The sequence below is a fragment of the Zootermopsis nevadensis genome, unplaced genomic scaffold (genome assembly GCF_977971745.1).
Source record: "Zootermopsis nevadensis isolate Lab colony 2312 unplaced genomic scaffold, Znev_1.0 Znev_ptg000020l, whole genome shotgun sequence".
In the NCBI taxonomy this organism is placed as follows: Eukaryota; Metazoa; Arthropoda; class Insecta; order Blattodea; family Termopsidae; genus Zootermopsis; species Zootermopsis nevadensis.
This window is the reverse complement of record NW_028259152.1, coordinates 3,515,859-3,533,077: the sequence shown is the minus strand read 5'-3', so window position 1 is coordinate 3,533,077 and position 17,219 is coordinate 3,515,859. Positions and strand designations below refer to the sequence as shown.

General features: G+C 35.5%; 2 protein-coding genes across 3 annotated transcripts in view; both read left to right on the top strand.

The window, feature by feature from the left end:
• Nucleotides 1–7,511, top strand: part of LOC110826815 (uncharacterized) — a 29,180-nt gene extending 21,669 nt beyond the window's left edge. For both annotated transcript variants that reach the window (XM_022057833.2, XM_022057832.2), the window contains exons 4-8: nt 521–724; nt 1,444–1,585; nt 2,037–2,236; nt 2,789–2,941; nt 6,083–7,511. In XM_022057833.2, coding sequence (XP_021913525.1) covers nt 521–724; nt 1,444–1,585; nt 2,037–2,236; nt 2,789–2,941; nt 6,083–7,271 — 1,888 coding nt within the window. In that variant the 3' untranslated portion in view covers nt 7,272–7,511. The remainder of the gene's footprint in view (nt 1–520; nt 725–1,443; nt 1,586–2,036; nt 2,237–2,788; nt 2,942–6,082) is intronic.
• A 32-nt stretch (nt 7,512–7,543) lies between these two features.
• On the top strand, nt 7,544–16,325 carry CCT2 (chaperonin containing TCP1 subunit 2). Its single transcript, XM_022057834.2, has 9 exons — nt 7,544–8,857; nt 9,974–10,283; nt 11,034–11,163; nt 11,510–11,712; nt 12,478–12,706; nt 13,789–13,963; nt 14,079–14,256; nt 15,491–15,694; nt 15,870–16,325. The coding sequence occupies exons 1-9, from the start codon at nt 8,855–8,857 to the stop codon at nt 16,040–16,042; spliced, it is 1,605 nt and encodes a 534-aa protein (XP_021913526.1). The 5' UTR covers nt 7,544–8,854; the 3' UTR covers nt 16,043–16,325.
• The last annotated feature ends 894 nt before the right edge of the window (nt 16,326–17,219 follow it).

The window sequence follows — 17,219 nt, the reverse complement described above, 5'->3', positions numbered from 1 at the left end:
CGCTAGACTTCAGACATGAAACATTTAACAAGGAATTGGGACTGTGTCCAAAATTCTGAGATGGTTGGCAGTATAGCATTGTGAAAGAAACAAAAAGTGTCTGTTACTGAATGTAATAAAAAAGGAGATACTCTGTCTCTACAATTGAACATTGATTTGTCATGCTGTTTATCTGTTCAAGAGTTTGTCAGAAATTATTATTTTCATATTTCTGGTATTTTGTAATAAAAAGCTTCAGTGTCAGAATGCTTATATCTGCGTAATGTAATTTTAATTGCGCCCTCTTAAGCTTATTATAACAACTGTAACCAATATTTGTTGTTAGCAAAAAATGATTCTGATAATCTCTATAAATATCCAAACATTCTTCACAAGTTTTACTTCATTGTACCTATAAACATCTCAAATTAAACTATGATCACAGATTAAAACAATTATTACATATTATTTAAGTTTAAGAAATAATTGAATAGACATCATAAATATTTGAATATAACAGGCAATCTCTGCTTTGTTACAGAGGTAAGTTTGGAACAGTGTATCAGTGTCAAGAGATGAGCACTGGTCTTCAACTAGCAGCCAAATTTGTAGCCACACCAAAACGTGAAGATCGCCGCAATGTTGAGCGTGAAATTGAAATTATGCGCCTACTGCAGCATCCACGTCTCATCCAACTGTATGATGCCTTTGACAATGGGAAGGTTATGTGTGTTGTACTAGAGTTGTGAGTATGACAACTGTTGTTATGATATAATAGCATAAAAAATAACCTTTCTAATTCTACCTTTTCACTACATATTTCTCAAATTGTCCTTGTCACAGAAATCTTTCAACATTTTTCAGCCTTTGTAGACAGTATCAGAGTGACTTATTTTTGTATTATTACTTTGGTTCTTAAAGTTTATCAGTTGGAAACAGGTGGGAGGGGTTAACTGCTTTTGTAACATATGTAACAGAATTCTGTTTAACCAAGACATCATTTTGAAAACTTTAATTATATATATTCATATACTGGATGAGTAGTGTATTAAAAGAAAGAGTTTTGCTTTGAGACAAAAATATACAACCAACCATTTCCAACAGAAAGTGGATCTCAGATGATGCTCACATAAGTAAGGCATTAGTAAAATAAGGGAGTTCAAGGGAAAACAACAGTAATAAGATGGTGGAGGTACAACTTTGTATTTACTCAAAGAAGAAACCCAGTTTTATTTTTTCTTGCCATTACCTTTATTAGTTCAGTTACTTATCACATAATTATCAAGTACCTTGTAAATCACACAAAAACAGACAAATCCTGACATTTATTTTTAAAATTAGAAGGTTGAAAATGTAGTTTCTGAACAAAATAATTTATTACATTATGTTTGTCATTGCCATGGCAGTTGTGACATCCTTATCTCTCAGCTGTAGTAGTATGGAAATGATGTATTTGTGTTTCAGAATTGAAGGTGGTGAACTTTTTGAGAGGGTGATTGATGATGACTTCATTCTAACAGAGAAATCCTGCACAGTTTTCATGAGACAAATATGTGAAGGTATTGAGTTCATTCACAAACAGAATATTCTACACCTTGATATGAAGGTATGTTTTAGCATTCAAAAATGGCATTAAAATTGTTACACTATAGCAATAATATTAGACTGCATAAGGTTAGATCAGCTTCTCTTAAATTCTGTGGATCCCAAATCAGGATGTACACAGTCAACCTACTGGCAACAGTATATTTTATGGAAGGTATTTAAAAATTGTCAGTTACTCTTCACAGATTATTTAGAAGCACAGGTTTCTGAAGAAATTTTTTTACAACTCTTTATAAAAATGAAAACTGGAATTTATCGCCAGATTTTTATTAACTTCTTAGTTTAAAACATCTATTCTCTGCTAAAATTTCTGATGTAATTGACTTCATACATAATAATATAGAAACTTCCAGTAACTTATACTGAACATATCCTTCACTTTTATTTGCAATTGTTGCTAATATATAAATATATTTTTATGTGTAGATAAAATATAATTATTTATTTTTTAGCCTGAGAACATATTGTGCCTTACAAGAACAGGAAACCGAATTAAAATAATAGATTTTGGCTTAGCAAGAAAGTATGATCCTCAAAAAAAGTTACAAGTATTATTTGGAACACCTGAATTTGTGGCACCTGAGATTGTTAATTTTGAACAAATATCATTTGGAACAGACATGTGGTCAGTTGGAGTTATCTGTTACGTGTTGTAAGTACAAATTTTGGTAAATAAAAATTAATTAGTAACTGTGTACACTATACACATACAACTTGTCTGACCTCTTCAATTTTCACACTTTATGTTTTATTTTACACTAAAATTAATGCAGCATTTTAACTTTACAGTAATAATTACTATAACATTCTGCTTGCTCCTTTACTGTTCACAACTACCATTGTGAAGAAAGCTAACAGAAAAGCTTATAATTTAGGTAGAAGTGTCCTCATACAAAAGCATGAAGGTATATCGGGCAGATATGACAGCATATAAAAAGGTGCCTTATTGTGGTTTGATTTTTGATTTTGGGTGTGAGTGTTCACATGTGCATGAGTATCAGGAAAATTGAAATATGCCTTCTGATATATAATATATAACTTGTCTAAGTATGATTCGTCCATTAGTCAATCTAACTGCATAATTTTATTCTCCTTCCTGGTGTGAGAATAGTCTACAATTTCATACATGCATGCTGATTTCCATAGTTGTAATTGTTCTGTAAGCAATTTATTTGTAATTGTTACATGTTCATGTTATTTGCAGGCTTTCTGGATTGTCACCATTCATGGGAGGAACAGATATTGAAACAATGGCAAATGTAACAATAGCCAAATATGATTTTGATGATGAAGTTTTCAATGAAATCTCACAGGATGCAAAGGACTTTATTCAGAAGTTACTTTTAAAGGACAAAGAGTATGTTCATTGCTTTGCTTATACTACATTAAATGACTACATAGTATTCTACTCTCTAAAAAAATTATGTATAAGCTGTGTAAACATAACCAAAAAGAGATGAAAAAACTCTTTTTCTCATGATTTTATTTAAAACAGAAAAAAAGCTCACAAATCTGTTTGTTCTGCTATGAAGTATATGTTTCATTCTCATTTGTTATTTTTAATGTTATGCATAATTATTTATTTATTTATTGATCTGAATATGTCATCATATATAATACTTTCCAAAGTTTATATTAGTCTGTACTGATCCCCAGTATTTCTTATAGGTATAGGCAGATAACAACATCATTCTAGATTTTGGACATATTTAATAAATATATTTTGGAAAAAGAAAACAATAAACTGTTCAAAAAATTAGATGTCTGTCCAACCATTCACCTATTACTCAGTATTAATAATGAACAGATTTTGAACTTTGATACTGAGAACATTTCTGAAATTTGGTAGATGCCTGAAATTATATTTCTGTATTATTTGATTAAACACGGCTGATACTATATGTGAGAATTAAGCAAATATTTGTGATGCAGGAAGCATGGTAGGCAAGTGATTTGTGCATGTGTAACTTCCCCACTGATGAGTGAAGAACACTTTGTTCCTTTCTGCTGCTCCGCTGTCCATAGCATCATTATTTTATTTTTTTGTTATTTCTGACTATTTTATAACTTTCAGTGTTATAAAGTATTATCAGTAAACCACATGTATCACAGGGATTTACTTAACTCCCACATAAAGTACTTTGTTTGAAACCCAAACATATTAATTAAATTTAATGAAATTTAAAGATAGTTTGTTAGACAAAATTTGTAGGACTTAACAAGTAGATTGTTACATGGTGTTCCTTTTCTGTGTGTAATGAATCATTATTTCAAATCTAATCAAATAAAATTACAATATGCAGAATATTTCTGAGATACTAGTACTTTATGGTTTAGTGTCCAAATTTTGTTTTGTTTGCACAGTATGTACATATACAGTGTTGTAAGATTTGAGGTTTTCACAGCGGTGAGTATGAAGATTTCCGTCTTCTGGGTTGTTGCGCTGTGTAGTCTGGTCGATGTTAACCAACGTTTCAGAGGTCATACTGCCTCCGTCATCAGGGCGATGAATATATTTTAGTTATCATACTGGTCAGATGTTGACATCGCCCTGATGACGGAGGCAGTATGACCTCTGAAACGTTGGTTAACATCGACCAGACTACACAGTGCAACAACCCAGAAGACGGAAATCTTCATATACAGTGTTTATTCAATTTAAAAATAAATATACAGTTGTAACTTAAAGGTCTGGTACAAATGTAAGGATGAACAGGTGAATTATATACACAAATCAATTGAAGAAGTTCCTATCAACATGGGTTTGCTAAAACTCATTTCTGAGTAACAGCCCTCCTTTCCTTCCTGAAATTTCCTATGTCATATCATACTTCTGCTGCTTCCTCTCCACCCTTGGAGCAGAAATTTCGTTGAAAGTGTTCATAATGCATATTTTGAAGTTACTGTTGCAGAAATGTTTGCTGATAGAGGTTTTTAGTCTCCATACTGTTACCATTTTCATGCCCATAAAGGAGATAGATGTATGTCCACCATTCTTTGGAATGAATAAACATCCATTTTCATAGGAGAAGCAACAAGAATGACACACTTTCATAAATTTTTGGAAGTTAAAGATCGCTGTAACTTCAAAACATTTCCAGACCCATATTCATACAAACTTTTTTCATTGTTTTGATGTGTAGAACATACCCTTACATTAGTTCCAGACCTCTAAGTTATATTCTGTATAATAGAGAATTACTCACCAGGTTAATATTTCATTCAGTATACCTGCATGAAATTTTTAGGAATGAATAACCAAAAACATCAAAGAATTCAGTACAATTAACTAACAGTGTCTTTCATATATAATGCTTCATGTCTGCATAACATTATGAGAAGAATGGACAGCATGGTAACAATTTCAACAGAAAATATGCCTTACTGTAAGTAGCATATATATACACATCAGATCAGATTAGTATGTATATGTTGAAGGTATGACAAAGGCCCATGTTTTTGTTTCTTTTGTAGTTCTAATTCTGCATGATTATTGTAGTAAAAGTGATAATACAATAAAGCATGTGTAATGCAAGTAGCCATAATCCTCTAAGGTCAAGTTTCCACTACCCACAATTTAACTATTTATATAAATGAGAAATCTTGAGCTTCTTGGAAAATACTTGTCATACTTACATAATACAATAAATCCTTACAATGTCTGAGGTTTTCATAGCACTAAGAGTTTATTTTATTCTGGGTTGTGACACTATGTAATATTATAGGTGGTGGAAATCCTTACTACTAGTTGGTCATTTCATAGAATGTTAATATTGCTGTCATTTGCAGTTGTTATGTAGAAGTGTATGAGATTAGAAATTATTATACATGATAAAACAGAAAGAATGGGATGAAGTGGTTGTGGCCTCTTTTAAGACACTAACCTTGTATTCATCTAGAGGGAGTGAGGGAAGGCACAATGAACATTACTCAGGACGGTCAGTGCCCTTGCCGAGATTCCTACTGGATACCTCTGAAATACAAGACAGACTGCTACCCACTACATACATTTATTTCATATTCAGCGTCCAAGGAATCTTCAGAATAATTTTAACTCATTTGTAGTTTCAAAATGCTGAAGAATTTGGTAAATCTCAGTAGTCTGAAAATGCTGGCAGCCTTTGGTTTTTATTCAAATTCCTTCCAAAGATGATGATTGTTTATATTTCCTTTCTTCTCTCATTATTCTGCCATTTTATTTTTAAGTACATTCCATGTAAAATAGCACTCCTCTATCTCACAGATATCACATAAGGACATACAGCAATAAGTCTCAGATCTATATACAGAATATAAAATTTATGGAATGTAGTATATGTATGAAGTGTTTATTTATTAGTGTCACAATTTATTATGCTTGCATGACATACTGTGTATTATTTTATAAAATTTAGCCTCTCATTTCTCCCCTCTCTTCTGCTGGAAGTGATTGGCTGCAGTGTGATTGATGGCATCAGTTTGTTCTTAACTCTGGGTCTTTGTCTGCCTTCCCTTCCAGGCGACGAATGTCTGCTACCCAGTGCCTGGCGCATACTTGGCTGAGGAGAAAACCAAAACCACCACCGCCTGTTGCAGAAGAGCTCGACATAGCTAAAGATAACTTACGCTTCTTTGTGGAGCGATGGAATGAGCATCCAAACAGCCCATATTTGTTTGATAAGTCTTGCCACACCATTTCTCCTTGTATTTTAATGTCACAAGAGATTGAAACAGTTCCATCCCAGAACTCTCTGGGTGGTCTGTCTCCTTCACCTTGCAGCTCCTTGTCTGTCTCAGTCTCCACCTCTCCTGATTCCATCTTGGAACATGAGCTCCTAGGGAAGTCTCCCGATGAGACAGACTATCTCCACCACTACACATTTGAAAATAAACAGCCTCCTCCTCCAAAATATCACCTGGAGCGGCTCCAGACATTTGAGCGTCGAGCATCAGACAGTTCATGTGTCTTGAGGAGAAATGGTGATACAGCTGCTAGGGTCAATCTTGCAGATGAAATACGCAAACTCTCAGACAAACTGTTCCAAATGGCATCCTTACATGGTCCCTCCTCAGATCTTGATAATAATAATGTTAGTAGCATTCGGGCTCCTGCTCCTGCAATCCCAAGCACACACCATGGCTCCATACAATCAACTGTCTTCAATGGAACACCTCACCCTATACCACCAGTTCCAAGCAGAAAAGACAGTATTCAGGATGAGGGATTAACAGGAGTAAAACGTCCAAAGTTCCGCTTCTCAAACCTGAACCGAGATGTTCCTCTTGGTGCACCAGCACCTCCTACCAATTTCACCTCCTTCATGGTTGCTAACACTACTAGTATATCACCATGCTCATCTTGGAACTCGTTAGACACCTTCCCATCCACTTCTAATAACAGCCAGTCTTCTGCCTCCCCTAGCCACTCAGCTCCAGTGTCACCCCAGCATTCCTCTGAAGCAGACCATTCTGAAACTCCTTGTGCTGACATCACTAAAGATCTCCTTCTTCACCTGCTTGACAAGTGGGATGATAAACAAACAGTAACATGCAGTCCAATAGAAACCTGTCGCAAGTCACTTTCCATGGATTGGTCAGAGGAAGAATCTTTGGGTCAGCGAACTATGACCTCATTAGCAACCTACTTTCAGTCATCTCGGACCATTAAGAAAAAGCATTCAGTTTTACCTTCACAATTTGGAGTCTAACTATAAGACAAAAGTATGGCAAACTTAGACTACCAGGACACACATAAAATTAGAGACTAGCAGGTGAGTGATGTGTGTTTGCAATATCATCCGCAGAGAGCGGCTGAATGCGAGTCAGTGCCTGAGACACAAGTGGCTGAGTGAGATGGCTGTCAACACAACACTCAGCAAAGTAAAGCTGAAACGCTATGTCATCAAGAAGCGATGGATCAAAGCAGTCAATACAATCATCGCACTCCGAAGAATGGGAGCCAAACTTGACTTTGACTCTGTATAATCAAGAAGTGCATGTTTTTTATGATATTGAATTTCTCTGTGTGTATTAGAGTATTGGTGCCAGATAAGCAACTGTAAATGTTTCAAACATGTCACTATCGTACATACATGTACCTCTGCAGACAGTAACAATATGTCTTATTTGTGGTGAAGTGAATGAGTTCTACAGACTGTCTACTGCTATTATTCTGGAAAATTATTTTTATTGTGTGTTCAGTGGTTAACATTGAACAGATATAAAGTACTTCCACACATATATGCTGTCAGTTACAAAGAGTGAAACTGTTTCTCCAATATAAACATTTGCCTACACATTACATACATGTTGAATGCACATAATTTTTATTCTAAGGTTTATAAATCTGAATGAAATACTGTGCTCGTGTATATATTTTATTCCAAGCATAGAAAATGTTATGTTCTGTTTACATTACACAATATGAGAAACTGAGTTCCAGACCAAACGTTTTCCAAAATAAAGAAAGTATTACAATGAAGACTTACGTGAAATGATGCATTGTGATTTATTTTTTCCATTCAAACAACAATGACAAACTGTTGTCTTGTATTTGTTTTAATTCGTCTTTCAAGGACTTGGATATTGTGTCTTTTCAGAGCTTTGTGTACACACACACAAACACATTTTGTTTATCTATTTGTTAGTTTCTCCATTTTGTTGTGTGTCTTCCCAGCATCAAGACTTAATTTTGCCTTGTGTGTGATAATAGGTATGTACACAGAATTAATAAGTTTAACTGTACTCAAAGTCAAATATTGTTAATGGTAATGCCACCACTGCTATGGAATATGTTGTGTTGCTGAATAAGGGTATCATCATAAGTGTTTCAAGAGAGAATACAAATTTAAGATTTTGTGACCCATTCCCAAAAGTACAATTTCTTAGAAACACTTTTTGACTTTGCATAGTTTATGATGGAAATCATGTACTGTGATTCTCATAATTTTATGATACAGTTCATATCGTCCTTGTGTCCGTTCCCTGCATAACATTGTATCGACTGCATATAACACTTGCAATTTTAATCCTGAGGTTGTTTCTGTCGTACCAGAAATAAGTCATTCACTCTTTCAGTTCCAAGAAAAAACAACATCATGAATTTCAAAATTCCCACCAGCAGTTACTTTGTAAATGTGAAGTACACATATTAAAGGTTAGGTTCTTGAAATTTCGTCACATGGTCAACTTCGTTTGCATTTAATTATTGACGACGCAGTTCGGCTTACAAGGCGGTGGAGAAAGTTGAGGTTCGCATCGATCTGGGAACAAGGTTTTTCTTTGAAAAAAAATGGTAAGTTTAGCATTTTAATCTTATTTTGTCTATTTCGGAAGTATATTTTGGTCTTAGGCATGTAGATATCCAATATTTCAAGCAGTTATCCATGGACAGATGAAAGAATACACAAAGAGAAATCAGGTGTAACAAGATTAGATGTAGTAAATTTTCCGTTTAAGGGACATAATAAATACTTTATTATAACTGTATATGGTTATGGATTAAATATTAAATTCTGTTTAGTCGTTGTGGCCTGATTCAACGAACCATACCGTATTGACAAATTTCATAATACGTATTCACCTTCGCATTATCACGGGCACCATAATCGTGAACAAGATTCCCATATAGTATGAGTTGGTTCTTAGGAGAATAAATTTTGTACACATTTAAAACAGTATAAAACGCTATTTTAGAATATTTAAAGAGCATATCTTTTTCATATGTGCAAGACCAGTAGGCAGCAATTTATACGTCGTATTTTTTAGTACTTTTAGTGTAAAATAGGTTAATGTTGTCAATGCACAAAAAGCTGTGATAGACATCATCTAGAATTGTGAAATTCATCACAGACGATAGTAAGGAGAGTAATTATCATTCTTGACTGCATTCATGTGCAGTTCATTTTACACATTTTTATTCTTACAGTAATTTTTTTCATGCCGGCACAGCGATGTGCTGGTTACACAAAGAGTACTTCCACAGTACTCATTGTATCCATGTTACATTGACATTACAAAAATGTTTGTTTTCTTAAGAGACCAGTTTTCACCTTTATGGCATTTCACCGCACTGTTTAACTTAACATGACCATATCAGATCAAATAATCATGTTACTGAAATGTGCATCCCCGTTCACACCTTAAAATTGACTCACAGAAGAATTTGGTGCACATTTGCCTTATTGGTTCTTGTTCCATAAAGTTGTTGCTTTACTGATTTCTATGCTGGGCACATGGGAATGTTTGCCTGTTGGTCATCTCTAATAATGTTATTTGTACACATCTTGTCCAGTATCATGAGCCTCAAAGTTATAACAAATTCACAAAATTGTTAGTTTTATTTTTTGAGGCACTCCATATAATTCTTGTAATATATGTTACACTGAAAAGTTTCGTTAATATTTTCTAGGTATCCTTGAATCCAGTTAGAATCTTGAAGCATGAGGCTGAGGAGGATAAAGCAGAAACAGCTCGGCTGTCAAGTTTTGTTGGAGCTATAGCCATTGGGGATTTAGTGAAGAGTACTTTGGGTCCTAAAGGCATGGACAAGATCCTTGTATCTCATGGGCGGAATGAGGGCCAGGTGGTGATTACTAATGATGGAGCTACTATTTTGAAGGCAGTTGGTATAGATAATCCAGCATCAAAAATCCTTGTGGATATTTCACGTGTGCAGGATGATGAAGTTGGAGATGGAACAACCTCTGTTACTGTTCTTGGTAAATAAACATTTAAATTAATTTAATGTGATGATGTAATGATCTTGAAGAAAGTTGGTTTCAAGAACATTTTTAAGATCACATATACTTATCATTCTAACTTCTGTCTGTTTTCTTCCATTTATTTAATTTTAGAACAGTGCGGGGCAATTAACAGATTCCTCATCTAACATGAAATAGTTATATCTAAACTAAAAATCAGTGTGTACACATGTTTGAGGTAAAGAACCATTTGACACATTTTGATGGAATTTGGTATGGACATTATTCCATTAGAGGCTTTATGCAATGTGAAATGTCATGATTGTATTTCATCTAGTATCAAACAAGCAAGGCTAGGGCAGGCTGTATATGTTACTTGTTTATATGATGCAGACAATAAATTCAAGGAGAATTTTGTTAAACTTTAATTGGGAAGTCTTGGAAGAACAAGGAGGAGGTAGGAAGTAGGAACATAATATTAAAATTAATCTTGAGGAATTACAGCATTGAGAATGTGAACTTGGTTGAACTGGCTGTGAGGTTCATATCAGTTGACATGTTTTGGTGTTGGTAGTGTTGAACCTTTGGGTTCTGTTACCACAGAAGTAAGTCGGAAAGTTATTTTGCACTATAAAGTGCAGTTCACAAATAAGTGAGAAGATGCTAGAGGACAAGTCTTTATGAGTGATGTGTTTAATGGCTCATATGCAAGGAAACAGTTGCTAATGATACAAGAAATCTAAATAAATATCTGTTTGATTTCTTTAGCTGCAGAATTACTTCGAGAAGCAGAGAAGTTGATAGACCAGAAGATTCATCCACAAATCATTATAGCTGGTTGGAGAAAAGCAACACAGGTAGCACGTGATGCCTTAACTGCTACATCCATGGATAATAGGTGAGTAGTATGATAAGAACTATTGAGTTTCTGGACTTGTCTATCATTCATTATTTTGAACAGATCACAGAGCAGTTTACCAGGGGATTCCCTTTGAAATTACATAGGGAATTTTTGCTCATACATTTTCTGGGGTGCAGTGTGATGGTGGTGGAGTGGTGGTACATAATGAGGTGCTGTCTTGGGGTTTGGCTATATCATATACCTTTTTATAATGAAACTAGAACATTTCTGTTATGTTATTTTCTTGCTTTGGTATTTTACTGCTTGCAGTTGGCAGCTCTTAAAGGAAGCTAGTTATCTTTAACCCCTTCCAGAACACTGCTCTTAACATGTCTTGTTTCAGTGCTGACAGTGCACAGTTTCATGAAGACCTCATGAACATTGCTCGCACTACCTTGAGCTCCAAGATCTTATCACAGCATAAGGAGTACTTCTCTAAGTTAGCTGTGGATGCAGTGCTGCGACTCAAGGGATCGGGAAATCTTTCTGCTATCCAAATCATAAAAAAAACTGGAGGCACATTGGAAGATTCTTTCCTTGATGAAGGTATCAATAAGAAAAGTTTGGTTTTCCCCATTTATTGTTCCTGATTGGTAGTGTGTTTTGTTTTGTATCTACTGTTATATCTAGTGCAGCATGACATCCCATTTTTTTAACTATGTTAAATTTTTCTCTGCTATAGAATAAAACAGGTGATACTTAAGCAGCTTCACACAAGATAAAAAAGCAAATATATCACATAACCTACTGTAGACTATTTTGTGGTTTCATATTATAATTGGCTGCTGTGTTATCATTTGAGAAAGGTATCAAAGTTTATAAGATATAATAATGGATGACTAACAATGGTTCTAATTTGCTGGGTCACTCTGTATGATAATGGCCATAAAAATAGAACAACAAAAGTTTTTTTAGCTATATCAAAAATTAATATTGTTACATGTTAAGTACTGAACGCATTAAACTAAAAGTTTTACAACAGAACTGCAAATTTACCCTTATCTTAAGAGTATGTGTTTGTGCATCTGTTTAAAATTGCTGTTGGTTCTTGCACTGAAAAGTATTCCTTTCTCCTCCCCCCTGCCCCTCTCCATCTTCTAGTTTCATTTCCATTTTGTATTGGTTGATGGTGAAAAAGCATTCTCTTCTCCAGAAATAGGATACTTCATATAATTTGACAGGACACACTATTTTGTCTGTTATCCTAAGCATGTTCTTCTTTGGAGTTAATTGTATCCAATCTCAGAGTGATTAATCCTCTTGAAGCATTTATAATTACAGTTAAATATTGAATGTGTGATTTTTATGTAGGTTTCCTTCTGGATAAGAAGATTGGAGTGCACCAGCCTAAATGTGTGGAGAATGCTCGCATTCTAATAGCAAATACTCCTATGGATACTGACAAAATCAAGGTTTTTGGATCTCGTGTAAGGGTCGACTCAATGGCTAAAATAGCTGAACTGGAGCTGGCTGAGAAGGAGAAGATGCGAGACAAAGTCAACAAAATCCTTAAACATAATGTGAATGTATTTATTAATAGGTAAGTGACTGATGCCACTGTTCTTCTTCTGTGGCTCTCCGTTCCGTATTTGGCCCATGGCCTTCTCAATTCTCCTCTTCCATTCGGTCCTCTGTTAGGTCCGTCTGTCCGAGGCTTTGATCGAGGTTTCGAAACATCTTCCTTTTTACAGTGCAAGGTTGTTAGCCTTGCGACCAACCCCCAACCTGGAGGACTAGGGTACCTGTCTTAGTCTGACCTCTCCCCCTCGACCAGTCTGGCTACGGAGGCCCTACCAGTAGCTATGCTACCGCCAGCATCCACATGACCTAAATATTACGGTTATGTGAAAATATTTTAGCCCATGAAAGGTTTTCAATTGTTTTGTTAAAATAAACTTCATTGCATGGATTAGATACAATCAAAGTACAAGTGTCGCACTTTGATACATAACTTATGGTGTTGGCAATGTCTCAAACCTTGATACACCATTTTGTAGACTGTTCCAGTGTGGAACTTTTATTTAACCTAGTCGTAGCTTCATCAGCTATCGGGTTATGTATGACTGGAAAGATAATGCAAGAATTTTGCCATTAGATCCAGATCTAACTTAGTCCTATGTAAAGGTTGATGGTGGTCATCTGACTTAGGCTTATTCTCATTATGATTTAAATGAGATATTGTCCAATCTTTGTCCTGCTATGTGGTGGATGACGTACATATTTCCTGAAAAGTACCAGTAATACCTTGTTTCAGGAAAATCTTCACATCCTGTTTAGATCATAATTTCTATCTCTGCTTATGTTTCTTCTGCAAGAATATCTTCCCAACTAAAATAGGGAATGTCATCTTTTCTTTAACAGAAAACTGCATAGTTGTTTCTTATACCAGCAGCTCAAGGAAGGCTTTATCTGTTTGATTCCATAACTGAGCTATTGTAATGTAAAATGCATGAATGAGAATTCATGCTACTGGTGTGAAAATTCTGCAGTTAGAAACAAGAAAATAGTTAAGTTTAAAGATCTATAAGACTGAAAAATATGTAGGCCATTGGCAAGCAATGTTTATGTCTACTTGGAATCATATATTTCTTTCTTATAATTTGTGTGTTTATGAATTTTCAGACAGTTGATCTACAACTACCCAGAGCAGTTATTTGCCGATGCTGGTGTTATGGCCATTGAACATGCTGACTTTGATGGTATTGAACGCTTGGCTCTTGTTACTGGAGGAGAAATTGTCTCTACATTTGATAACCCTGAGCTTGTGAAGCTTGGGCTTTGTGATGTGATTGAACAGGTTTGTTTACTTGTCCATACGAGGGGCAGTATGATAGTTAACGATGATACTTTGAAAGTTGTGAAGTGCATGACATCCAGTTGTGTTGTAGCTTAATACAAGATTCTGTCTGCAGATTATGATTGGTGAGGACACACTCCTTCGTTTTGGTGGTGTGGCATTGGGTGAAGCTTGCACAATTGTGATTAGAGGTGCCACCCAGCAGATCATTGATGAAGCTGAGCGTTCTCTTCATGATGCTCTGTGCGTGCTGGCCGCAACTGTTAGGGAGACTCGTATTGTTTACGGAGGAGGTAAAGTTCTCATATGTTTATATATTGTGGTACAATAATATTCTATTCACCCACCTCTGTTTCTTCCCCCTCCAACTATTTTACACTTGGAATATGGTGATAATTCAGTTGTTTCTTTGTATGATTACAGTGAAACCTCGATGCATCGTTTTCGGCGGGGGTGGGAAATAAAAACGATGAATGCGGGAAAACGATAGATGCGGGAAAGCATTAAAAATTTAAAAAAAAACAATGTTTCCCTTTCAAAGTTACTTCTTTTTACCAAAAAAGTCTTTAATGGACAACTGGTTTGTCAAAACTTTACGTTTTAGACCAAACAGAGCACTTTCCACGTTCAAAATGTTTTCCTCGTCACGTTCACTAATATTAAGCGCATAAAAGAACGACTTCACTTTCGCCAATGCAGCGCGCGCTTCGGCAAAACTCGGCAAAGCTTCGGGCTCGCATTCGTCGTCTTCTTCCTCACCACTCCAACCCCCTTTGCGGACAATAACGGGAAGAATGGAAATACTATTACTGCCGAACTCAACGAAAAGTAGCTGTAGAAGACCCTGAACCGCTGGAAACGAGATGAACCAGAAGAATGAAAAGTGCCGCCAGCCTTTCCTTTGTACTTATAATAAAAGCATTTGTGAAGAAATTCACACTGCACATGCCATCTGGCATCGCTGGAACGAAATATGAGTGGACCCAAATTAAAATCGTAAAATTTCTGACAATGGGCACCGCCATTCACTCCAACTATCACCCCTGCACCGCTGACCCTCATTCCAAAAGAATGTGCTGGTTGGGCGATATAACAGGTTACCGCTACTGCGTATTCCAAAAACATTGTGCGTCTTTCGGTAATAATTTATCTCAAAACCCAGCATTTTAAATTCTCAGAAACGATCATTGCGGGAAAATTGTGGGCCGGGACTAAGATTTTTGAACGATCGATGCGATAAAACGATAGTTCGAGGAACGATAGAAGCGGGAAAATGTAACATTATTTTATATGGGATGTATTCGGGACCGAACAAAACGGACGATGCATCCGGGAAAACGATAGTTCCGGGAACGATGGATAGAGGTTTCACTGTATTTATTTTATACAAATTTCTTGCTCTTGGAGGTCAGTAGACCATTTCCAAAGGAAGAGTTTGATTGAGAGTTCTGTTAATGTGTTTTTAGGTTTTAATTAAGTTATCCTAAAATTCTTACCACATTCTTGGATGTTTTTCTTTCATTCTAGGCTGCAGTGAGATGCTTATGGCTTGTGCTGTGCAGTCAGAGGCAGCAAAGACACCAGGAAAAGATTCTGTAGCCATGGAGTCATTTGCTAAGGCTTTGCAGACATTACCAACAACAATTGCAGATAATGCTGGCTATGACTCTGCGCAGTTGGTTAGCGAGTTGCGTGCCGCCCACAGCCAGGGATTCAACAACATGGGGCTTAGTAAGTAATAAGGGAATTTTCAAAATTAAGAAATGACTCAGGTGAGGAAGGACTAAGTTTGAAAACATTAGAGTATGACAGTACCCTTCTTAAAACATGACTATCCTTACAAGTTTATTTTTAGAAGGACTTTGTGATAACATAAGTAACGTACATAATTTAACATTTATTTCAGATATGGATGTGGGAAAAATTGGGTGTATGAAGGAACTTGGAATCACAGAATCATTTGTTGTCAAGAGACAGGTACTCTTGTCAGCAGTAGAAGCAGCAGAAATGATTTTGCGTGTTGACAGTATAATAACGTCAGCACCAAGGAAGCGCACTGAAGACCGAGGCCATTGTTAAGTGATCTTGAATTTTCAACAATATGAAACACAATAAATATTTGTTACGTTTCTAATATTGTTTCTGTCACTTCATTTGATGCTACTTACTATATGAAGAGCCTCAGTTGTAACCTCATACATTCTGACTACTGTCTGCATTATGACCTTAAATAAGCTAATAATAATTTGAACTAAACTTTTTTGTTTCAGATTTTGATTTTGTATGCTTTTTTTTTTGTAACTTTTCATCTTAAATGAATTTGTCACAATTTTTGAAGAAAATAAAGAACTTGATAATGAAATTCTTCTTTTGTTCATTCTGTTTATAATATATGTTTCCACAGAACACACCATATTTAGTGTTACTGGGTTGTGAACCAGATACATATTTGAAATATTTCTTATGAAGTATTCCTTATTTCCTGTTCGTAGCTGTTTTCAAACAGGAAGTACATCTTTATAAAGGATACTCCTGATGAACTGAGGCCATCTGGAAGTTTCCTGAGCACTTTAAACCCTACTTTCAACAACTGTGATTATGCAAAGCTACACCATTAGTGGTGAGCTTTTGTATATTTACATTCTTTTAATATGTATTTCTGATGTAGATTGTTGTTTTGTCATTAATTTCTTCTAGTTTCAGTAATGAAAGATGTGAGCCGACATACACTTATGTTCCTCACACACAATGATTATAAATGGCATAAAAGTATACTCAGTGTTTATACTTTACCTATGCACCAGTATTATAATAGTAAGTAATATTATGAAGTATGGTGGTTGTGTATAGCTGTCTTTCTGTTATGCTTTATTATCCAGAGGTAGATTTAGAATTGCCAGAACCATTGCAGCTCAAATAGAGTTTATAAATGTTTTTGCAAAGTACGGGTAATACTGTTTTTTTCCGTTTCACACTAGCAAGAAGCAGTTGAGATTTGATGTTACAACAGTGAGTGTGGAGATAACTGTATTGGGTTGTTGCACCATGTAGTCTGGTAGAAGTTTACTGACATTTCAGAGGTGCAGTTAAGACTGATGCTGGAGACAGCAAATGCCTCTGAAATGTCTTTAACTTCTACCAGACTGCATGTTGCAGCAGCACAAAAATCATATTCAGTTTTTCTATACTTTTGTATTGAAACCCAAGTTTGACTAGGCCAGTTCTGTCTTGGCTTTCACATTAGGCAAATGTTGAT

Bases quoted from the DNA above. Each gene is read 5' to 3' on its own strand.
- CCT2 (XM_022057834.2), top strand. The intron at 11,713-12,477 runs GTATCAATAAGA...ATTTTTATGTAG, and splicing joins AGATTCTTTCCTTGATGAAG to GTTTCCTTCTGGATAAGAAG. The intron at 12,707-13,788 runs GTAAGTGACTGA...ATGAATTTTCAG, and splicing joins GTGAATGTATTTATTAATAG to ACAGTTGATCTACAACTACC.